Genomic DNA, 25,022 nt, shown 5'->3' with positions numbered 1-25,022 from the left:
GAAAACACAGACAAAAAAACCCAATAAAAATAAAGAAATGAAGAAAAAGTATCTCTGATCTGCCTTCAGGCTCTCCCAGTTCTTTGGAAATGGACAGCACCTTTCATAAGTCCCACAGAATTGTCTTGGGTTGTTGTATTGCTGAGAAAGTTATTCATAGTATATCATCATACAATATTGCTATTGCTGTATACAGTGTTCTCCTGGTTCTGCTCATTTTACTTTGCCATCATTTCATGTGTTTCCATCTTTCTCTTAAAACACAATAGTATTTCATCACAATCATAAACAGCAACTTGTTCAGCCATTCCCTAATTGATGAACATCTCAATTTCCAGTTCTTTGCTACCTATTAAAAGAGCTACTATAAATGTTTTTGTAAATATAGGTCCTTTTACTTTTTGTTTTTTATCTCTTTGGGATACAGATGTAGTAGTTGTTGCATTGCTTGGTCAAAGGGTATGCATGGTTTTATAGCCATTTGGGCAGTTCCAAATTGCTCTCCAGGATGGCTGAGTTAGTATACAACTTTACCAATAGTACATGAGTTTTTAATTTTTCCACATCCCCTCCAACATTTTTCATTTTCCTTTTCTCTTATACCAGCCAATCTGACAGGTGTGAGGAAGTAGCTCAGAGTTGTTTTAATTTGCATTTCTCTAGTGATTTAGAGTGTTTTTTTTATATGACTATAGGTAGCTTTATTACTTTGTCTGAAAACTGCCTGTTCATATCCTTTGACCATTTGTCAATTGAGGAATGGCTCTTATTTCAATAAATTTGACTAAGTTTTCTATGTTTGAGAAATAGTATGCCTTTAAAAAAAAAAAGTGATATCACATGCTATCAGGACCCTGTGGCATTTCCTAGAGGAGATTGCCCTAAAACAATCCTATATTTCAATTTTGTTAATTAACCCCCATGGGTTCAATTATCATCTCTGCTGACAACTCCAGGATTTATATATCCAGCTCGATCTACTCTCTCAGGTTCCAATCTCGTATCTCTTATTGGACTTGTTAAATGATGTTCCATAAACATCTCAAATTCAATATTATCTTATTCCCTAAACCCTCCCCACTACTGTCAAAGTTACTGTACTCCCAGTCATCCAAGCTCTTAACCTCTGTCGTTCTTAACCCCTTTCTTTCACTCACTAGACATAGCCACTCTCTTGCCAAATCTTGTCTTTTCTATTTTCACAACCTTTCCTAAATGCGTAGTCTCTACTCAGTTGCCAGTGTGGTATGTTCTTTAATCATCTCTGTACTATTGCCATAGCTTTGTGGTTGCTCTCCCTGCTTCTGTCCATGTCACCCATTCTTTCTTAACCTTCCACCCCCACCTCCACCCCCCTCCCACCCCACCTCCACTCCCATACCCCCACCATTGAGCTCCTCTGATTTCCTGTTACCTCCAGGATCAAATGTGAAGTCATCTGTTTGACATTTAAATCCTTTCTCTCACACACATCTCCCCTACCCCTTCCCTTTTTAGTGTCTTACTTCCCTTGCTTGTAATATTCTCTTTCCTCACCACTACCTTCTGACTTTCCTGGCTTTCTTAAAGTTAACCCAAATTTCTCCTTCTATGGGAGGCCTTTCCCTGTTACTTTTAGTGCCTTTTTTCCAAGATTACCTTCCATCTGTTTTTATCATGTGTATATAGGGTTGTTTGGGGCTTTTTTCTTTCCTTTTTTTTTTTTTTTTTTTTTGCACTTTATCGCTTCCTTTAGAACATGAGTTTCTTGAGGGTTGGGACCAGTATTTTTGCTTTCCTACGTATTGGTAGGTGCTTAGTGTAGTGCTGGCACCGAGTATGTACTTGACAAATGATTGTAAACCAACTGTAATAGGAAAATGATAAATAAATGCTTGTTGATTTATTAACTTAAACCAACTGTAATTAGAAAGGTAAACTTGAGTTACTTGCCTTCCTTAAGGTAAGTTGTGGAGGGAAGTTGAGGTGGGGAAAACATAGCAAAGCATAAATTATTTAGTAGTTATTTGCTAATTTCAGGGTTTATAGGATCATAGGATTTAGACCTTGGATTTTAAAGTTCATTCTTTAGTCCTATTCTTTTTTTATATATGCAAACGATAAAATTGGGACCTAGAGAGCTTAATAATAACAAGTAATTTAAAATACTTAAAGGTTTTCAAATCACTTTACACATGATTATAACTAGTACTTTAGAGCACTTTAAGGTTTGTAAATCACTTTATATGTGACTGGTCTGAATCATATAGGTTACTCCAAATCCAGCACACATTTGCTTTTTTTAGAATTGTGAACAATTGATTGATTTGATTTTTAATATGAACCTGGTATATAAATGTCACTTTGTGCAGCATTGAGTTTGATTAGCAAATATTTTAACATGAACAGATAATATTTTTTATCAGATTTTGGTTTTAGTTATCAGAGGCTTTAGTGAAAAGATCACCAAATTTGGAATCAGAATATCTGGGTGTTAACTTCATAAATGTAATGATAGCACCTAGAGTAACTGCAAATTGGAATAAGATTCAGTGATCCTCTTTAAAAAAATATCTTAATTGGTACTAAATCATGACTTTAAACATCTGCCTTCTTACCAGGAGTTTGCTGTTTGTAACATTTTCTTTACTATTTTTATTCAGTGTTAACAGATTATTTGATAAATAGTATCTCACATTTTGTCCTGCTTTTTTTGTTGTACTCTTAATTTATAATTTGCTTGTAATTCATTTTTCCTTCCTCATTCTCTCATCCTTCCCTTGAACTTTTCTTCCCCAACCCCTTTTTGCATCACTTCTATAATTTTCTTTATTAATCACTGTTCTGCTCATTCTCTTAGCCCCTCATTACCTAGACTTTTCCTTCTCCTCTTCATTATAGAAAAATTATTTTGAACTTATCAAACAATTCCAAAAGATCATTTCTATGTGTAAAGTAGAACAGAAAAGAGGGATTTTATGTGGAAATTATGTATATATTTTTTTAAAAGTAGAAAATAAATTCTGTGTTCACTTTCAAAGCTGCCTTGCTTGTCTGAGTTTCCTTCTGAACTTTCTATTCTTTTGCTGTGAATATCTTCAAATACTTCAGTTCTCTTCTTTTTAAAAGTTTTTGACAACACTATTACCAGCTTCTTTTTCCCCCTCATTTCCAAATCTTGCCCCACATTGGATAACAAAATAAGAAATCCTGTAACAAGTAAGCATAGTAAAGTAAAACAAACATATGTTTTCCAATTCCAAACATGCATGTTTCATTCTTCACTTTGAGTCTGTTTGTTACAGATATCTAGCTTCATTATAGATCCTCTATAAAAAAGTGTTTAGTCATTTCATTGATCAAAATTCCTAAATCTTTTAAAGTTGATTTTCTTTACTGTGTTATTGTAGAAGTTATTTTCCAGGTTCTGCCCACTTCTGTTTTCATCAGTTCTTATTAAAAAACCTTTTTAGGGTTCTCTGAAAGAGTTTCTTTCATAATCTTATATAGCACAGTAACTCCATTACATTCATATACCGTAATTTTTTAGCCATTCCCCAATTGATGAGCATCCCCTTAGTTTCCATTTTTTTTATTATAATAAAAAGTTACTCTAAATACTTTGAATTGTATGCATTGTTGTTAATCTCTCTGAGGGTCTAGAGGTATCACTGATTCCAAAACTATGCACAGTTTAATGACTTTTGGGGCATAGTTCACAATTGCTTCCCAGAATGGCTGAAAAAATTCATAACTCCATTAGCAATGTATAATAAATATTCCTATTTTTCTGGAGCCCTCCATTTGACATATTCGTGTTCTGTGTACTTTGCCAGTGTAATAAGTATCTCAAAATTGCTTTAATTTGCATTTCTCTAATTATTAATGATTTGGATAATTTTTTTTCGTGTTACTGTTGATAGACTGGATTTTTTCCTTTGAGAACTGCATGTATCTATCATTTGGGTACCTTTACTACACTTCATATTTCATCCATTTGCTGTTCTTTCTACAGAAATGCAAATGGAAAGAATTATGAATGTTTTTATTTCAGCTCTAACAGCCAATATCAAACTGGCAAAAAGGTAATGAGATGACAAAAACTAGATATTGGGAATGTGGGGAAAAAAGCAGTTTCCTGCTGATGGAAGCTGTGAGTTGGTTTGATCATTTCATGTATAATAAAAGGTAGAACACTGCTCACACTTTTTGATCCAGCAATTCCTTTTTTATGTTTATTCTTTATGGATATTATTGACAGGAAGAAAAGACCAATCTGTTTAAACAAAACATTCATAACAGTACTATTTCTAATTTCAGGAAACTAGAAATAAACTGTCTCTTACAATCAAAGAATAGCTAACTAAATTGTGGTATGTAATAATAGCAACAATAAGGAAGCTGATATATTTTAAAAATAATTTTCATCCAAAGTAGTTAAAATTCAGTTCTGTGAAAACAAACTTAAAAAATTAGTACTTAATTAGTTTCACTTACCAGGGAGTGAATGATTTTTCTAAATTATGTAATTCAAAATTTTACTGTACTTTAATTTTGGATAGAAAATAAACTGAACCATTACTATAATGCAATATAGAATAAACTTTGATATAATTTAGGAATTGCAAATTGCAGGCTTCTTTGTAAAAATATACCATATTATTTCTCCAAATTTCGTATTGTGAGAACATTACTCTCAGTGCTTCCATATGTACATTCTTGAACATTTGTGCCTTTGTGTTACCTGTTTTGCTGTATAAGTCAGTTTGTGCAAGAGTTTTTGCCTGTTTAGGGCATAGTGTTTTCAACTTGGTATTACATGCATGCTAGAGTGGTTGAAGTACCACAATGAATAAGAGTAGTGGACTTAAGAGTTAGGAAAATCGGAATTCAAATCCTGCCTCAGATCCTTGCCAGCTGTGTAACCTTGAGCAAGACACTTAATCACTATCAGCCTCAATTTCCTCATCTGTAAAATGGGAATAATAATATATAATACCTATCTCATAGGGTTTTTGTGAGGATCAAATGAGATCACATATGTAAAGTGTTTTGCAAATTCTCATGTCGAATCAGGTCAACAGGCATTTATTGAGTACTCACTACACTACTCACAGTATTAAGAGCTACTAATACAAATACAAGCAGAAAACAAAGATATTCTCCGTCCTCAAGGAGCTTGTATTCTAATGGGGAGAAAGACTACACACAAAAGGAAGCTGAAAAGTGGAGGTGAGTAAGGGGGTAGAAATGTTAATTAAGTACCTGGCTTGGTAGCTTGATAGAGAAAGTCCAAGGAGTCAGGAATGGAGCTTAGAGAAGAATAAATATCCATGCTACATAAATACTAGATGTTGTCATTATCTTTATTATTTTTTTATTATTGTCACCACCAACTGTATTAAACTATTCATTATGCTGTCTTGTATAAGTGAAGTGTTAAAACATGTCTAATTTATTCTTATTGTTATATAGCTGGATTACGATATGTTGTAAGTTTAGATATCTAAGATTATATTGTCCAGTTTTATCTAAAAAAACTATATTCTTATCATGTACATAAGCTGTATTAGTTTGATTACTGCACGTTAGCTACTAATTGCGGTGTTTAACCAATACCATGTCATATCACTGCCAATTGTGACAGTCTAGTATGCCTCCCTATGTACACAATGTTTGTTATAAATTTTAGATATCTTAAAGATAACTAAAGCATTACTTATTTTGTTTTTCTATATCTATTGTAAGTAACCTATTCATATTCGTGGTGATTATATATATACATATGCGTATATGTGTGTGTAAAATTTTCCCTGCAAAATTAAGTATAATTTAAATATTTTAGTTTTTAAAGAGTTAATATAAGACAAATTACACATGAATAAATTATTTTAAGCAACATTTTAATAACTTAGCCACAGTTTAGAAATTTCTTAATAATACTTAACTGTTTATTTTTAAATTTAAATTTTTTAACTTTGTAGAAATAATTTTGGCCTGTTTATGTATTTAGTCATGATTGTTCATATTCTTCCCTACTGATTTTTAATTTTTCAAAGTTAATGTACATATTTTTAGAAGTGAGAGCAATCTGAGAAATAGGAAACAAGTAATTACCATGCAAAATTTATTATAAAAGGAGAAATTAACTTTCTTTTTTTTGTAAGTATAAAATTAACCATATTGGGTTAGAATATTTTTACGGAATTTTTAAGCTTGAGTTGTTCATTTTTTTTTTTATCTGTAGGTAAAAGCTCAATTTTAAAGTCATAAACTTTCCTTAATCTTTATTATCTTTTTTGGTTCTTTATAAAGCAATTGGTTAAAATTGAAGTACAGGAGATAGTTTATTTAATTTATATAAGGGCATAAGGTTAAGACTGCAGTTTTAATCCATATGTAAACTGCTTAGCTATATGCAGAGAATATATATTTCCTTGTCACATAGGCTATGTAACTTTGATCTGCCATCTCAAAATATATGTGATTAGGATGAATATGCATGTTTGTCACTCAGCCTTTATCTGTAACCACTATCGATCCTAGTAACTTCAAAATGCTACTGATGGATGTAAGTACTCAAATATGTTTGGTCTTAATATCTACAATCTTGAAGTGAATAATCACACACACACACACACACACACACACACACACACACTACAATGATTTTCATTGCAGAAAGCAACTTCTATATCTCTTAGGATGGCTTAGAGAAATAATGCTTGGTTTCGTTCCAGTTAGTGAAAATTCTATACACAAATGAGCTTGACTTGTGCCCTGGTCTCATTCCAGAAAGCAAATGCTGTCTATAATAAATGTACTTGATTGAGTATTATTTGAATTGTAGTTAAGAATGCTAAGCCTTTTGACCCTTCTATCTAGCAGCTGCCCTTCAAGTCTGAATCCTTCTCACCTCAAAAAAATCCCAACCACTTAAACTCTAAACCATCTGTTGAAGCCAAACAATATCCCAAGAGATCTAGGAACTTTGTTAGTTCTCTATGTGTGTGGCTCAGGCAACACTTTTTTAAGGCTCACCTCTAGGCCTGAAGACTGAGTCTGATTTCTAACATTGCCCTCATTTTAACAAAATTCCATTTCCATAAATTATTCTGTCTTTTAATTCATTTTAATGTGATTTTTACCAGAAGTATCTTTCCTAAAAAATAGATTAAGATATATACCTTAAACTTTAATCTCAAACCAATCAGCACTTGAAAATGGGAAAAATAAAGAGAAAGTATGTGAAAAGTGGTAAAGGTAAATTTTAATCAAATACAAATGAATACTTCTAGTAGTTGAATGAGTTTTTTCAGGTGTCATATTGAATAAATATACAACTGTTCTTTTCAGCTTCATCCATGTACTTACAGGGGATGTTAGTTTTATTCGTGGAGGAAGGTAAGGTTATGAGTCATCCTTGTTTATTAGCCTTTTAGCTCCTTCCCTTTAACATTTTTCAAGTAGCGTAACTTACATATTATTGCAGTATATGAGAAAGATTAACACAAAACATGACAATTCTCCTTAATTGATCTCTTGGTAGGTGCTTTATAACTGCTCTAGCAAATTACAAGTTATTTAGCTCTGCCAGCAAATTAATGATCAACGTAGTATGCATATTTAAAATCTGATAATTTAAATACTATATTTTTATTATGAATTTCATCTCTTTCCTTTGCCAAAGTGTAAGAAGTTGCACTGATTTCAGTTTCATTTCTGCATCTCTTTGGTGCTAGTAAAATACTGACTTGGCCAGAGGTAGAATGGGAAATAACAAGTGAGATAGATGGCTGAATAATCTATGGATTACATATCCTCAGCTCCTGACTGGTCAGATTGATTGAAAATTTTTTTCCCATTTACAATGTCAGGACCTTTTTGCTATACTTAAAGTTCAGTGTCAACAGAAATACATCAGAATCATTTTTGTTTACTCTAACATAAAAATGCAAATTTATCAGCTTAATTAAATATTTTTTATCAATATATTAGTTTTAATTTGGCCTTTCATAAAGAATTACCACCACCTTTATTCCCCATGCAGAAAATTTCACCAATATCTCTATCTTCTCTTCCTGGTATCCATTATTAGGTTAACTGGGGGAAAGGGGAGAACAATACTAGAACTATAACTGAGTTTACCCATAAATACAATCATTGCCAATCTATATGTATGTCTACATATCCACAGTTTGTTGTTTTTTTTTAGAAAGGTAATTAAAAAGTATCACATATATTTAACTGCCTTTTTATAGCCTAGTTTGTATAGGAATCTATTAATATATGTGTTAAGGTTTAATGTTTAAGTTAAGATTTGGGATGTATATTAGGAAAAGGATGTTTTACAGAGTAGTACAGAAATGAAATATTTGCCTATCAGAGGCAGGCTTGACTGCCACCTTTTGGAGATGCCTACTTGGGTATAGTTTGAACTAGATGACTTCTCTTCCATCTCTGAGATTCTGGGATCCTGGGCATTTGTATGAATGTAGTTATTTTATTTTGTCAGCTTGTATCATCCTTTCCTGGCCTCAAACCTTTATGCTCAGCCATTTTAGGTTAGACAGTGCCTGTGATTAGATAGGGTATTACTCATTTTGCAGATGAAGAAACTGAGGCACAGAAGGGTTAAGACTCAAGATCCATGGCTAGTAGAGGAGGCTCTTTCCACTACAGTACATTTAGGTAGACAGTGTTTAAAGATAAAAGATACTCTGTTAAGGTTTGCCTTATTGAATTTGGATGGAGTAACCAATCTGTTTTTCATAATTGTGTTTACCTTTACTTATCAGACCCTATAATAAGGCTGAAATTTGTGGCTCCTTGTTTTGAGTCCTGAAATCATTACTATTAAGTGCTTCATTGTCAGTTTTTGGTCCCATGTTGACTTGTTTTACAATAATGAAACTAAAAATTGGGAAATATTTAAAAGAATAGAGCTCCACCAAGTGGAGCTTGCTTAAAAAAAGAAAACTGAGTCTTTCCCAAAAGTGATACGGAGAAAGTGTCTTTTTTATTGCTAGTTTTTATTACTAGTTCAGAACTATTGGTTGTATATTTAGCCTCTTAAACAGTTAGTACTTGGTAATTTTTTTTAGTATTTGCTTGGATTGAGAATTACAATATTAATATATAAGTAAGAGTCAGACTTTTTTCTAATTCCTACCCCTCTTCAGATCTCTTCCTGTTGACCCTAGTTTTAAAAATATACTTGGTAGCAGTTGATATTCTGAGAACTTGTGGAGTTTCTCATTTCTAACAGTGGAAGGGTAACCTTAAGTCATAGTTAAGTATTTCCAAGTAGTTAAAGAGCAAGAATGCTTTTAGGTAAGTATTCATAGCGTATGTCTAAATTACTTGGTCCACCCATATCTCGTCTTTTCTTTGAATCATAAAATCTTAAAAAGTTAGAAGGGACTATTCTAACATCATCCATTTCTTTCATTCTCTTTTTAAATCATGTTCAGGTCACTTTTTTTCAGAAGTCAGTACACCACCCTTTATATCTAGAAATTTCCAAAACCTATTCTTCATAAATGTTAATATTTCTGACAAACCTTGAAGGCAGTCCTATCCATTCAAATATCAGCTGAATTTTGTGATAGTTTGAGTTTAATCACAGAATTGGAAATCTCATCTAACCCCCTCATTTTATAGACCAGGAAATAGTTTCAGAGCAGTTAAAAGGTATGCTTGAGGTAAATACCATACAGCTAATCATTGACAGATCGCAGTTTAGAACCCAAGACAACTGTTCTTCCCACTAAACTTGTTTCTTAAGTGTTTTACACTTTTTACTTAGACCATGCTGCAAAAGTATTTTTGGTTATAAGTCCATATATAAGTTTGCCTTTTGGAATATTGTATTATAAAAGACAGTACTCATTTTTAGTAGAGACTGCTTGCTCTAATGTGAATCATGATTGTTTCTTGGTGATTAAACACTTTGCTTTTTGATGCTTACAGCATTTGATATGGTAACTGAGTATATTTTGGCTTTGACTTTCCTGGGACTGTTCCTTTGTGGTTTTCTTTCGGAATGGGATTGCTAGGTGGTACAGTGAATAGAGCATCTGGTCTGGAGTTAGAAAGACTTGAGTTCAGATTTGGCCTCAAATACTACCTACTTGACCCCGGGGACAAGTCGCTTCATCTAACTTTTCAAAGTTTCCTCAACTCTAAAATGGGGAGGATAACAGCACCTAGTTCACAGGATTGTTGTGAGGATCAAATGTGATATTGTAAAGTGCTTTAGCGCAATGCCTGGCACATAGTAGACTACATAAGTGCTTACTCTGTTCTGCCTTGCCCTTGTTCTAATAAATCTGAAAGTTTTCACTTATAATTTCTTGAGATACTGCATCAAGCCTTTTTTTTTTAAATGATGGTTTTCAGGGATTGTGAAGATTATTAAATTATCTCTCCTTGACCTGTTTTCTAAGTCAGTTTTTTAATATAAAATATTTTATATTTCTTATATTATTATCTTAGTATATTACCTTATCTTATATCTTCTTATATTATCTTTTCTTATATTTTTAAAATCATTTGATTTTGTTCTGGTATTTTTTCCTGCCTCATGGAGTCATTGATTTCTCCTTGATCTATTCTACTGTCAGAAAGTTTAATTTTTGAGTAAGATTTACAACTTTCTTTTCCAAACTGTTTATTCTTCTTTTAGTTCTTACATATTTCTTATTATCTTATGTTATCTTTTCTAATTTTTAAAAATTGTTTAATTTTGTTTTGGTCTATTGTACTTTAAGGAAGTTCAATTATTATTTTATTTTTGGAGGGGGGAAAGCAAGACAATTGGGGTTGTGACTTGCCCAAGGTGTCTGAGGTCACATTTGAACTCAGGTCCTCCTGATTCCACGGCTGGTGCTTTATTCACTTCGATGCCTACCTGCACCTACCTGGAAGATCAGTTCTTGAGTGAAATTTACAACTTTTCCAAATTATTTATTCTCTTTCCAGTTCTTTCCTCAAGAGCTTTTATTTTGTTTTTTAAAAATCCCCTGCTTCAGATATTCAGATCACTCTTGGTGGAAAGTAATTTTTTTTTCCTTTGAGCTGCTGCTTGCAGCCATTATAGAGTTATTCCTTTTGAAGGACTCATTAGTTTTGCAGTAATTGTTTTATATTGATGATTATTTCCTTTGATTTACTCATCTTCAGCTTTAGTTCATGAATTGGGGCTTTGTGTAAGGCTTCACTTCCTGCTATGCTTTGGTCTTGCCCTGGTTTCCTGTGCTGATTTCTTCCTCCCTGGGTTACCCCAGCCCCTATATAAATTTTTGAGATTCAAAGCCCTGAATCTTCAGGCACAAATCTCTGGCACTTCAGAAGATGATTCCAGGGGCCTCAGAGACCCTAGGATTGAATTGTCCAGGTGTGAGGGCCAGACTGTGACTGGTGTGACTTGTTGCTGTCTACCACTTCTAAGGTGTCTACACTGGGGCTTTTGTTGAGGAGCCTCATCTGTTCTTGATGCACCTGGATACAGAGCCTTGCAGGCTGCACTATTCCTAACCCCCTCTCTGATCAAGCTGGAAGGCTACTAAGCTGGTGCCTGCTTTGCTGGTGGTCACCTTTCCTGTTGACCTAGAGTTGTGTTGCTGTAGTGAAAACTTAAGGGGTTTTGCTGGAGCTGGAGTAGGCTGAGTTGATCTGCCTCCTTCCTAGTTGTAAATTTCAGTTCAATTGAATTTTGTCTCCCATGCTCTCTTGGGAATTTCATTGAGTGAGTGAATGGTGTGAGTGGCTACTCTTTGGGGCAAGTCCTTTGTCTTTCTGGCCTCTTTATTTGCGCTTGAGCTATTTAAGTTCCCCCTTTGTTGAGTTTTGATTTACTTTTTAACTTCTGTCTTCTAGCCCCTGCAGCCTTTTCTGCTTTTTTCTGGGGTCTCACTAAGGTACTATCCCTCTTACACAAATAATAGAAGAAAATATCCCTTGCCCTCCTGGAGTTTAATTTCTATTGGAAAACATTCACCAATAAATGTAAAATATATACAAAGTTGGGGGGGGGGGCGAGGATACTGGAGACTGGAAGATCAGGAAAAGTCTCCTTTAAGTAGTTTCTGTATTTAACTTTGAAGGGAGCTACTGATTTCTGAGAGGCAAAATTTTAAGTTCTCAGGTAAACTTTTTAGTTCATAGGATTTAGAACTGTAAAATTACCTTAGAAAATCTTTTTATATTAGACATACTAAATTTGTCATTGTACTTTGGACATTGGTTGAGTACTGAGACTTTTCATGTCCACTAACATCTGAATTACAATATTCAGACATTAATTCCTTTAACTTTAAAAATAATTTAAGGAAGAGATATAAAATGGTCATTAATTATTTTCAGTGTGGGACTGAGATTTTAATTGTTAACATAGAGAAGGATTGTGTTTTATAGTTTTTATACTTTCAAAAAATTTTGAAATTTTTTTTCAAATTCTCAATTATCCATTTTCTGTCTTTGGTCTTGGGGCTTATAGAACTGTTAATATCTAGATTATATGATTAAATATAATATGGTATTTCACAGTAGATTTTCTTTGAAAAGGTGTTTTTTGTTTGTTTTTACCAGCTGTGGAATTGGTTTATAACCAGGGCTTCTTAACTTAGGGATCCACAAACTATCATCCATGGATAGATTTCAAGTGGACTGTGAACTTAAAATTACATCTTAATTTTCACTAACCTCTAATTGGGCCACTAAGTAGTGCAGTTGATAAAGTGCTGGAATCAGGTAAACTCATTTTCCTGAGTTCAAATTTAGCCTCGGACACTTAACTTAGCTATGTGACCTCTGGACCAGTCATTTAACCTTGTTTGCCTCAGTTTCCCCATCTATAAAATGAGCTGGTGAAGGAAATGGCAAACCACTCCAATATCTTTGCCAAGAAAACCCCAAATGAAGTTATGAAGAGTCAGACACAACTGAAAAACTACTGAACAACAACAAACTGAGATTTAGCAATTCCTTTCATTATGATTTTTTTTAAACTATGTTATTTTAAGAAAGGTTATAGTATTGCCTTCTAAAGAGGTTTATGATACAAAGGGTAAAATCCCTTGTTTTTAAATATGTTCAGATCAGTACACTTGCACATGAACACACCTACTGCCTACTGGTTCAGTTTTGCAGGTTACATTTAATAAAATTAGGAATGTAACGAATCAATGGCTGTCAATAATATCTTAAATTTCCCTGTAGGTATACAGGAAATTTAGAATTTCCCAACCATTTTCTCTTTGCCTTTTTTCCAGAATTTTTTTTTTTTATAAATACAGTATACTTGTTACACTCAGTACATCTACTTGCCCATATCTGCTTATGATACAAGGCTGAGATATGGACTGAGATATACGTGAATGAGACTAGTTTCAGCTCATGAAGGTACATTTGAGAAATATTACTGTGCTGCATATATAAAAAAAAAGTAAACTGATTTATGAAATCCTGTTCATCCTTCAAGGTTCAACTTCCAAGTGCTACAGTCTCCTTTTTAAGTATTTCTCCACCCACCTCCCTAGCCCTTACGAAAAAGTGGAAATGAACTTTTCTTCTTTGGACCTTGCATAACATTTTATGCTTAAGGTTATATTGTGTTTAGCATTATAGTTTTGTATATTTTATATTAATGCATACTTTGAGTGTGTATGTAATTTTCTGCTATTTCATGGGGAGGGGTAGGAAGATTAATTATCGTTATATTTATATCTTCCCCAGTACCCTGCCTGTATTTTGCAATAAGTATTTAATAAATGACTAATAAATGAATAATGAATACTTTAGCCCTCCTTTAAATACATAATTCTAAAAGGTTTGCTTGGCACTGGGATTGTTTTCTATGGGAACATGTCTCCATTTATAATTTGGGTATAAAGAGTTATTTCAGAGACAGTTTGTAATAACTAAAATTTATTTGGTAAAAGGTGATTTAAAAAAAATTAAAAAACCATTTAGGTTATAGTACCTGATGGTGGTAACCTTATGCAATATTTAAATTTATTGTTAATATTTTATTTTGGATTGTCTTTTAGGGATTTGGTTTTAGTCTCAGAATAATGTTTTCTTATATCTAAAAGTAAACTTTTTATCCTGTGATTTTGCCATATTCCCTATCATTTATAGACATAATTTAGTACCTTTTCTCTTATTATCTACCTAGTCTTTTTTTTCTTCTGTTCGTTGAAATCCTTATTTAATGTTGAGTTTCATCAAACTTACCTTGATTAATCAGAGCTGATCCTAAAATACCATTATTTCCCTTAAGATAAATGTGTATGTATATATGTATTTGAGTAGCTATTAGCTTAGTTTTGCCTCCCTCCCTGTAGACCAAATTCCAAGTTCCTTTTTTTAAACATAAAATAGTAGTTTATTAAAAATAGAAATTACTAGTGAAATCTTTTCTTATTGCTCACTCCCCAAAAATGAAGTGTGGTTTTTAATGAGAAAAAAAAAATCATTCTACCAGTCCACATCATGAAAAATCAAGAGATTCAAATTTGAGGAAATCCTTATATAGATTTTGCCATGTCTGAGTTAGCATTTGTATAGAATGCTGTACGACCTTGCCAACTGAAATTTTTTCAATTTGTTAGAAAGTGTACAAATTTAAATCAACACAATTTCCGCTTTAAGAGGAGATCTATATCATTTCCTCTTAACCCCCCCCCCCCCCCAAATCATATCTGTAAGAGAATGCCTGCCTACAATACTGCCACATAACTTTGGAACAAATAATTATTCAGAGTCTGACACTTTGGCCTGAGTGAACTGTTCTGTCTTCTTTTGTTGATGGGGAAACTGAAACAACAATTGAGATTTAAGCCTCTTGTCAGGGTTCTAAAGTGAGACCACAATAAATCATAGATTAAAATTTTTAAAAAATCTCTTCCCTCTGAAAACTATGGCAAAACTTTACTTTTTAACACATAATAGTATTTGTTTAAAAAGATAGTATTTCATGTTAGCTGCAGCTTATTTATTTTTCTTGATCATGGCAGTTTGTTTAACACAGTTCTCTAGTGTTTTAACATACTAACACTTAAAGTCATTTTTTGTTTTTGTTTTTTTAAAGTTATTGAAATTTTGTATGAGACTGACATTGAAATGGAAGCATTATAGTTCTTCGGAGCCATTATGATCTCCAAAGGAAAGGAGAATGATACACTGGCTGAGGTGTTTTGAGGTGCATCGAAGTGTGCCGAGCCGTGGCTCACCTTAACATGTTCTTGAAGTACCATGGCGTGGATTAAAAGGTATGGCTTGGAAACATCCCAGTGACCCATTGTTCTTAGGTCATTGACAGTGTAAATCCCAGGCTTTGTTAGCAATAATTACTGAGCATTCTTAGGTGCTGTATTTTGTGGATTTTAGATATGGTTTTGCGTCTATAATATTAACATTTTATATTAAATGTGTAACTTGCATGCCATGCTGTAGAATTTCAAGAAGAACTGAATTAAAAATAGCTATAGGGATTTTTTATTATTAGGTTTTATCTAATTTTTAAAACAGTTAATGGTCAACAACTTTTTTTCATCAAAAATTCAGAGTAATACTCACTTTAGGTTGCAGCTAACTTTTTGATTCAGAGTGCAGATTACTTTCTTTGCTTCAGGGTTTATTTCTTCAGTGGGTTTTTGCTTTCACTTGGGTTATATATAAATCTGACTACTCTGGAGGCCAGAACCATGGTGTGTTCATGTTTTGTTCTACATATAAAGTTTTCACTCAGGAAAATGAGTGATTCGTTATTTTTAGTATGTGTATTGTTTATTCACAAATGCATGTCTTATTAATCATAATTCATGTGTTTGTGGTACTTAGTCTTACTGTTGTTTGTGGTTAGCATTAATGGTAATTCTAGGCTCCATATACCCATAACCACTGAAAAACATTCAGGCTGTTATGTTTCTGTAGTTTAGATGAGTGATGCAATCAAAACCATTTTGACTCTTTGAAACCATGGAAAGCCCCTGATTTGGTGGTAGTGCATATTTGTTGCAAAAGCTTTCCTAAAGGTAGTAAGATATGAAACAACTCTGGAAAAATGCTGTATTTCTAAAGGTTATGCAGGGTGCAAAGTTTCTTATCTTCTAGTAATAAAGATAGGCAGATAGGAAAGTAAATTCAATTAAATTTTATTTAATAGAAGATCCCAGAATCTCATTAAATCACAGACTTATTGGTAAAACTACCTCATTACACAATTATTTTGATATTTCAGTAAATACACATGTTTTGGAGCTGTTACTAAATCCAAGACATTCTCTTTTGTAGTGACAGTGTCATGGGTTCTAGAATGTTATCTTTTAAAATTAATCCACTTGATAATTCTTGGTTATTGATCTGTGTACTTGCTTTATCCTTTTTGATGATCATGCTCCTCAGATTCATATTTTATGAAAGAATAATTAAGGATCATAATATTCCTTTTCAAAAATAATACCTCTTAAAATCTGCTTATTTTCTTCCTGCTTAATGCAAAGTTTTTCAAGGGCCATGTAGAATTCTGATATTTTTGGAAACCAACATGATAATATCTTCTTCAAATAATTAAGGTCTGTAAACCTATAGCATCTTTTTTTTTTTCCCCTTCCAACTCTTTAAATTTCATACTTTGGCTTCTAACTCCCTCTTACATCCCTATGCAAGTAGCAAAAATAAATTTTTATTCAGTTTTGATGTCTGCTTTAGCCATTCTTTACTAGAAAGATATAGAATACATTCTCCTTGGATAGATTTTAAAATTTACTTGGGCAAAAATAAAAAGACAAAAACACTAAGCTAAATATTTTTTTTATTATGTTATGATTTAAAAAAGAAGCAATTAAACTATATTTGGAATTCATATGTAGGAAGAACTATGAGACATTTCATATTTTTAAAGGATTAGATTTATTTTAGAATCTTTCTCTAAGGCTATGGAAATAATTCTTAAAGACCAAAGTTTCTCTTTCTGACACTGTATATCATTTTTGTTTTTTGGCAGGGGGTCGGGGGAGGGTTCAAATCTACTTATGAGATAAATGCCTGCATTATAGGCTGGTGACATTTAATGATACCTTGTAAAATTATGTCAGTGTACTTACTATATGAATAATATTGAAATGTCCGAGACTGCTTTAAGAAGTAATTGAGACCATCTGAAAAATCCAACTTGGCTTTTGCAGGTTGTCTTTTGTGAACTCAAAAAAATTATGGTTTTGTGAGGGTAGGATAAGGTTGAATTAGATGTTTTTTCTGTGAAGACACACATTTGCCACTAATTTGTCCTATTTAAAATGTGTCTTGGATTTTCATAGATCAGTATCAACCATTTCTTGTTTTAACGCAGAAGCTATGAGATCATCCATATAGGATCATAGGAAAAAAGATTTAGGACTGGAAAGGTCATTAGAGATAACATTATTTAGTCCAATTCCCTCATTTTATTAAATCAGTAGAAGTTAAGTGACACATCCAACTTTTCACAGTAAATGATAGAACTGGAATTTCAATGAAGAGCTCATTTTAAATCCAGCACATTTTCCATTGTGCCACATTGCCAGTGGGCAGGTAGGGTAGGTAGTTAGGTATGATTGTCAAAAAAAATATTTAGAGGGTTACCTCAATCCAGGGGCAGACCACTAAAAGTAGACAACAACATTGTGCTTTTGGGAAGAATGTGTGATTTCATTGGTTTAAGGAATTCTCATTGAGGAGTCTCCTGCCAATTTAAAAGGTCACCTGCAATTGTCTGGGCCACTGAGAGTTTAAGTAGGACTTGGCCAGAGTCACCTCTTAGTATGTGTCAGAGGTGGAACTGGAACAGAAGCCTTTCTTAATACAACTTAACTCCTTATAAACTATCCTATGTCACCTCTCAGGTCCTCTTGTCACTTAGTTACACTTATTAAGGGTAATTTAGAGGGAAAGTGAAAAGTCAATAAATAATTCAGCCATAAATTAGGTAAGGTTTTATGTGGAATATTTTAGCATTAAAGATAACTGTCAAACTTTTTTTTTTTTAACACGCTTTTCTGGTATGTGTTTTCTTCATTTGCTTACTCTTATTTTTCAGAGAGTTCTAAAAACTGTAGTATAGGAAAGGCTATTATAGAAGGAAAAAAGAAGAAAAAACTAATGTATATGTCTAATCCATTCTTAAGTTGAAGACCATTCCCTTTGCAAGGGGAAAATGGAAGGGGATTGTAATGATAATTAGAATTTATATAGTGCTTTAGGATCTGCAGGGCCCTTTGCAAATATCTCAGTTTATCCCCACAAAAAAAAAATAAATTTGAGGAAACTGAAGTAGACAGCTTAAGTGACTTGGTCAGTCACATAATAAGCCTCTGAGGCTAGATTTGAATTCAGGTCATCCTGACTCCAGGCCTAGTATACCACCTTAGTTGCCTTAATTGTAGGACTCTTAGGGGCGGCCAGGTGGCTCAGTGAGTAAGAGCACTGGCCCCAGTGTCAGGATGACCTGGGGATCAAATCTGGGCTCAGATACTTAACACCCACCCAGAAATAACTGGCTGTGTAACCTTGAGCAAGTTACTTAACCCCAATTGCTTAAAAAAAAAATTGTAGGACTCTTGTCTATCACCTTGTCTTTGTCTCGTCTTATTAAATGTCAGCATTGGCACTCTGTTATTAACACACTTGTAATCCCGAGCCTTGCAATTCTTTCTCAGTCTCTTTATACAAAAGTACAAATGAAGTAATGACAATGATAGTCAAAATTTCCTTCAATTATGTTTCCATTTTACTTGGTATTCTCTTTGGTGGTAGAAGGAAGCAGCATTGCTTGTGAGAAACTTCATATTCTTTCATATTTCATTCTTTTGAAAGTTGATGCCTTCTGAATGATATATTTTTTTAAAAACCATAAAGAGCTGTAGCATTGGCTAAGAATTACTTCCCTATTTATGTTGTTGTGCCGTACTATTGCTTCTGATGTATTCCTACATGTCATACCTCAAGTCCTCTTTATCTCCCAGTGAGGCATAGTTTTAGGAGAACATTCAAAAGCAACACTATATAAACTAAAGCATCAGTAGTACTTTCTGAGCAGGAGTGTGGGAGTGACTAAGCTGGGAGGAAAATTGGGTGTGTCAGGTAAGATGACACCTTCTAGCTCACTTTACAGATTTATCAGTAATTGTCATAAAGATGATTATGAAAAGCCTCAAGATTTGATGTTATGAAATTAATAATTATATCCTCATTTTAGCAGTTTTTTATTATTTAACAGTATTTTGGTCATATGAAGCCATTTATGTTTTCTGTTCAGAAAAAGTTCAAATCCCACATAATACACTGAATGTATGAGTATTACTTAAATTTTCAGAGCTTTAGTTTCCTTATCTGTCAACTGAAGATAACAATACTTGCACTTCCTACCTGACAGGTTATTGTGAAGAAATGGCTTGAAAGGGCACACTATGTAAATGTGAGTGGTTACTGATTTTAACAGCAACAACAGTATAACAAGAGAAAGACTATACTAAAATCACCTAATTTATCTTAATCTTTTCATTGACTTATCCTATGTAAGAAATATTTTGATACATTTAGGAGTAACATTAATTTTTTTTTTTTTAAGCAATCGGGGTTAAGTAACTTGCTCAAGTTATGTGGCCAGTTATTTCTGGGTGTGGTGCTGAGTATCTGAGCCTGGATTTGATCCAGGTCATCCCGACACTGGAGCCGGTGCTCTTACTCACTAAGCCACCTGGCCACTCTGAGTAACATTAATTTTGATCAGTTGATCAGTTAATGATTAACAGGTTGATTGAATTATGATTATTTCAATAGGCAAGTATAAATTTGGACATTTTATGGTAGGAAAAAGTTAAGATAATGTCACATGTATCATAAATATTAATGGTAATAGTGTTCTGTTTTTAGTATTTTTTTCTTAGACTATTATCAAAAGTGTCCACAGCACCTAAAAAAGTGAAATGTTTTCTGATATGGTGATGGTGATGATGTTCATACTTTATACTGACTATTTAGTAGAAAGTTGATGAAAGGTATCAGGTTTCAGAAATTGAGCAGTATTGACGTACAGTTGCTAATGTTTTATATATCTATGTCTAAGTTTCTACCTCTTCTTTTGTCCCAGTAAAAGTATGTTAAATTATATGAAGACTTGGCAGATTATGCCAGAAATGAATGGAATTTGTATGTTTATTCTGCACTAGTACATAATAATAATAAAGTGTTTCTAGTGAGTTAATCGACCACTATGCATTTATTAAATGCTTATTATATACCAGGCGTTGTGGTAAGGGGAAAAACCAGCCCCTGCCTTCAAGAAACTTAAATTCAAATGGAAGTACATATGAAATACATAAAGAGTAGATTGAAAGTAATCTTAGAGGGGAAAGTACTAGCATTTGGGACAAGATCTACAACAGTTGCAGAGAGTGAGACATGTCAATAGGAAATGAGTTGCTAGTTTGAGTAACAGCAAGTAAGTGCATATAGGTAGATTAGAGAGGATCTGGTCTGTGTTTAGTAGTAACTCACCTTCCTTTCATCAAGAAAAGCAACCTAAAGTTAGTCTGATCAGGTGCTCTTAAGAAATTGAGTAAAAATATACATAGTTTGTCTCAAAATTTAAAATAGAGGTTCCATAGGAACCACTACTTCAGAAGTATGGCAGATAAAGTAGTACCGGAAGAAGAGTTATATGAGTTAACTATCATGCTGATGGTTGCTTATGATAACTCTTTGATGGGCACAAATATATGATGTTGTGGAAAGGCTTTCAAAGAGGAAAAGGACATGTAATTTTTAGATTTGGAGAGGAGCAAGTTGGTAAAGTTTTTATTCTTTAGCACTATAACTTTTTTCCCCATCCTTTTGTCTTTCCCCTACCTATTATCCTACCGTTTAAACTCTTGAAACTTTCTAAGCAGCCTTTGACCATCTTATAATAATTTTTTCCCTTTTGATGAATATTATGTGTTATACCTGTCTTCTACTCTATCAACTTATTTATAGATATTGAAATTGCTGTCATTTTAAAGTATTTGTTTTCTTTGAAGCTGTGTCTTTCACCATTAAGTGTTGTCCTACACAGTACAAATATGTAGAATATTGTTTTTCAATAAATTCAACTTTGGGTTGGGTCATGGTCATTCACTTTACAGTTCTGATCATATAAATGATAAAATGGCCAGAAGAGTGATGTTCCCCTACAGGGTGATAGATTTTTACAGTGTGTGTGTGTATTTATATATGTATATATACATACATGCACATATATAACATATAAATCAATATTTGCTACCATTGATTATATAAGAAAATACAGCTTCTAAAAGCAGTTTCAAAAGAGGAGTTGAAAGTTTTGAGCTATGGCAGCATTGTTGGAATACAAGTATAATTTAACAAAATGGTGACTGACCTCTGTCATCTCAGGGTCCCTATTAGCCCAGAAAAGAAACATTAGACACCATTGTGTTCTTTAATCCTATAATGAGAATACTTTCCTGGGTCAGCTACTTAGATTCTTGATAGCCTTACTATTTGCATGTGGGCTCTGATTGGTGGGCCTCTTGCCTAAACCAGGGAGGTTGTCAGCCTCCTAAACCATCCTATAAATCAGTTGTTCTAATTGATCTTTGTGGAGTCTCATCATTTCATTTGATTTGCTTAATTCTTTTCACCTATTATTACTACATATCACTTTTCACATCTCAAGTGGTGTGTATATATATATATATATATATATTTCACATATCACTTTTCACATCTTAATCTTTTCTGAGGTTATTTCTTATCTAACATGTTTGAAGGTTATGACAATACCCATTTAGTTGGATGTAGAGGTTCTGGTATGTATGATTTAAAAACAAAAACAATGCAAAAGACCTGTTGCTTTAGTTTCCAGATAAAACCTCCATAGATGTGCTAAATTGAAGTTAAATGCTTGTTTCACAAAGGTCATGGACCAGGTTCTCAGTATTGACTCAGTTTCAGCTTTACAGATATGGACCTAGGCAATATCAGAGGACCTGTAGTGGCCTTTGAGGTATCCAGAAAAGCTCTGAGTCCCCTCTGGAGGATCACCTTAGCATTTTTGGATCTCTTATTTGAAGGACCTTTATCTGAACTTGAAGGTTCATTTTTAGATTAACTCTGCTAATGCCATCTCCCCAGGGTTTCCCAAATTGGGTATAACCTGGGATTAGATGTTGTTTTGTGTATGTTTTTTTCCCTGAACTTAAAAACAACAAAAAAGAGCTTTTTTTTTTTTTTTTAAAAGCAGTTGGGGTTAAGTAACTTGCTCAAGGTTACATGGCCAGTTATTTTGTGTGGGTGTTAAGTATCTGAGGCCGGAACTGATCCCAGGTCTCCCGACTCTGGGGCCGGTGCTCTTACTCACTGTGCCACCTGGCTGCCCTGAAAAAAAAGCATTTTAGAAAAGAAGATTGTTTATGAACCATCAATCTACAATTCATACCACTTAAAAAAATATATATGACAAATTCTACACATTCCTTTCAGAAATTCCCAACTCTTACTTGCTTCCTTTTGAACTTTCTACTATTCTGTGCATTAAAAAAACAGCAACTCATTTTACAGTTGAGGAAACTGAGGCCCAGAGGAGTAAAGTCACTTGTCTAGGGTCACTCAGCTAGAATTTGTTAGAATGTAAATTTGTTAGAATGTAAAATTTGTTAGAATGTAAAATTTAGAATGTAAATTTAGAATGTAAATTTAATTTAATTAGAATTTAATTAAATTTAAAATTAAATTAATTAAATTAATTAATTAAATTAATTTAATTTAATTAGAATGTAAATTTAGAATGTAAAATTAGAATGTAAAATTTGTTAGAATGTAAATCCAGATCTTCCTGACTCTATACCCCTTTTTGTGTTGGGGATAAAAGGGAGACAAAAATAGACACTATAAATTGGAAATAATTCTAGGTCTTTTCTTTAACCCTTGGTTTTACAGTAAACAGTAAAGAGGTATTAATTTACTTGGTAAACCTAGAAAAGTCATCAGCATTTCTATAAATCAGTAACAAACTCAGGAGTCAATAAAAGGGAAAGTCTTGCCCTGGCTCTCTGCAAAAGGCATACAATATCTGGGAGTCAGTCTGCTAAGGCATCCTCAAGACCTCTACAGATAAAATTACAAAGCATTCTTTAAAGAAAAACTTAAATAACTGGAGAGGTATTCAGTATTCATGGCTAGGCAGTACCAGTATAATAAAAATGATAATACTTCTTGGAGTTATGTGTGTTCTAGTTTTATACCAATCAAACTACCAAAGGGATTTTCTATAGAATTAGACAAAATAATAAAATCTATTTGGAGGAGTTATGGAAAATAGCGAATAGAAAGTAAAAATGATGTGGTAACAGTACTTCTAGATTTCAAGTTATATTTTAAAACACAAAAGATAGTTTTCTACTGATTTAAAAAAACCCAAAAATTAGGTCAATGCAACAGACAAGATTAGGGAGAATGACTCAGAATGAATTAAGTTTAACAACCTAGTGTTGTATTAACCCATATAAATATATTTTAATATATTAATATAAATTATTTAGGGGAAGAATGCCCTTTTTGATAAGAACTGCAGGGGAAACTGAAGAACACTTTGGTGGAAATTAAGTTTAGATCAACATTTTATACTATATACTAAAGAATATACCATATATCAAAATTTGTAAGTGGCCTGAGTACCTTTCTCAGGAAAAGAAATTCATAAGCAAAACATAGAGGTGTTCACAAAACATTTTTATGCTTTATTTAAATTTAAATTTTTTTTTTTTAGTAATTGGGGTTAAGTAACTTGCTCAAGGTTACACGGCCAGTTATTTCTGGGTGTGGTGCTAAGTATCTGAGCGCAGATTTGATCCAGGTCATCCCGACACTGGAGCCGGTGCTCTTACTCGCTGTGCTACCTGGCCGCCCCTAAATTTAAATTTTTTAAATTAAAAAATTATTTGTTTTATTTAAGTTACATGGAATTGAAAAGCTTTTGTACCACTAAAACAATGCAGCTGGTATAAGGGAAGCAGCCTGGGAAATATTTGTATCAAATGTATGTAATAAATGTCTGATCGCAGTGTGTGTGTTCATATGTGTATGTATGTACATATACGTATATACAAACATGTATGTACAGCAGGCGCCATTTCTTTCTGGTCAAAGCAATGGTGGGAAACCTGTGGCCTTGGGGCCACATGTGGCTTTCTAGGGCCTTGGGTGTGACCTTTTGACTAAGTCCAAGTTTTACAACACATATCCTTTTTTTTTTTTTTTAAGGGGGAAGGCAAGGCGATTGGAGTTGTCACTTGCCCAAGGTCACACAGCTAGTTAAGTGTCATGTCTGAGATCAGATTTGAACTCAGGTCCTCCTTCCTGCTCTATTTATTGTGCTGCCTAGCTGCCACAACAAATCATTTTATTTAGGTGATTTATTCTGTAAAGTCTGGAGTCAGTCAAAAGACCACACTTGAGGATCTAGTAGGCCACATGTGGCTTCAAGGCTGCAGGTTCCCCACCCCTGAATAAAGAGTTCTCAAAAGAATAACGAAAGATTTAAAAATTGCTCAAAATAGGAGAAAAGTAAACAAAAAAGAACTCTGAAGTGTGTTACATTAAGCCTAGAAAAATTGAAAAAAGATGATGAAAGATGGTTATAGTCCAGACTGAAGACTGACACACTAATGCTGTGTTGAGGCTAAGAATTGTTTCAACCATTCCATAAATCAATTTGGAGCTAGTCTAAGAAAGTAATTTAAAACGTCTATAACTTCTAAGGAGGCCAAAGTTTAAAAAAAAGAAAAAAGGAATGATGCACCAAAATATTTATAGCAGCTACAAAAAACAGAAATTGAAACTGTGTTAAGTTAATTATATTGACTAAACCTGTTCCTAAAGAAGAGGTATAAAATCCACTCTGCTTTTTTGCTTTCGTGTACCATGCATATGGAATACTATGTATGCTTTTGGACTTGAGAAGTTGATCAGTTTTGTTGGACTCCTTTTTCTCCCTCTCT

General features: G+C 33.3%; 1 protein-coding gene across 10 annotated transcripts in view; it reads left to right on the top strand.

Moving 5' to 3' along the window:
* RBPJ (recombination signal binding protein for immunoglobulin kappa J region) overlaps positions 1–25,022 on the top strand; it is a 460,166-nt gene that overhangs the window by 368,642 nt on the left and 66,502 nt on the right. For 6 of the 10 annotated variants that reach the window (XM_069068851.1, XM_069068887.1, XM_069068905.1 and 3 more), the window contains exon 2: positions 15,074–15,254. The exons of the other annotated variants lie outside the window; for them this stretch is intronic. In XM_069068851.1, the coding sequence (XP_068924952.1) occupies positions 15,238–15,254 (17 nt within the window). In that variant the 5' untranslated portion in view covers positions 15,074–15,237. The remainder of the gene's footprint in view (positions 1–15,073; positions 15,255–25,022) is intronic. 10 annotated transcript variants of the gene reach the window in all.

Source organism: Petaurus breviceps, unplaced genomic scaffold (assembly GCF_028583685.1).
Source record: "Petaurus breviceps papuanus isolate PSGF00001 unplaced genomic scaffold, PetGlider_PUasm1.0 140, whole genome shotgun sequence".
In the NCBI taxonomy this organism is placed as follows: domain Eukaryota; kingdom Metazoa; phylum Chordata; class Mammalia; order Diprotodontia; family Petauridae; genus Petaurus; species Petaurus breviceps.
This window is presented reverse-complemented; position numbering and strand designations above follow the sequence as displayed.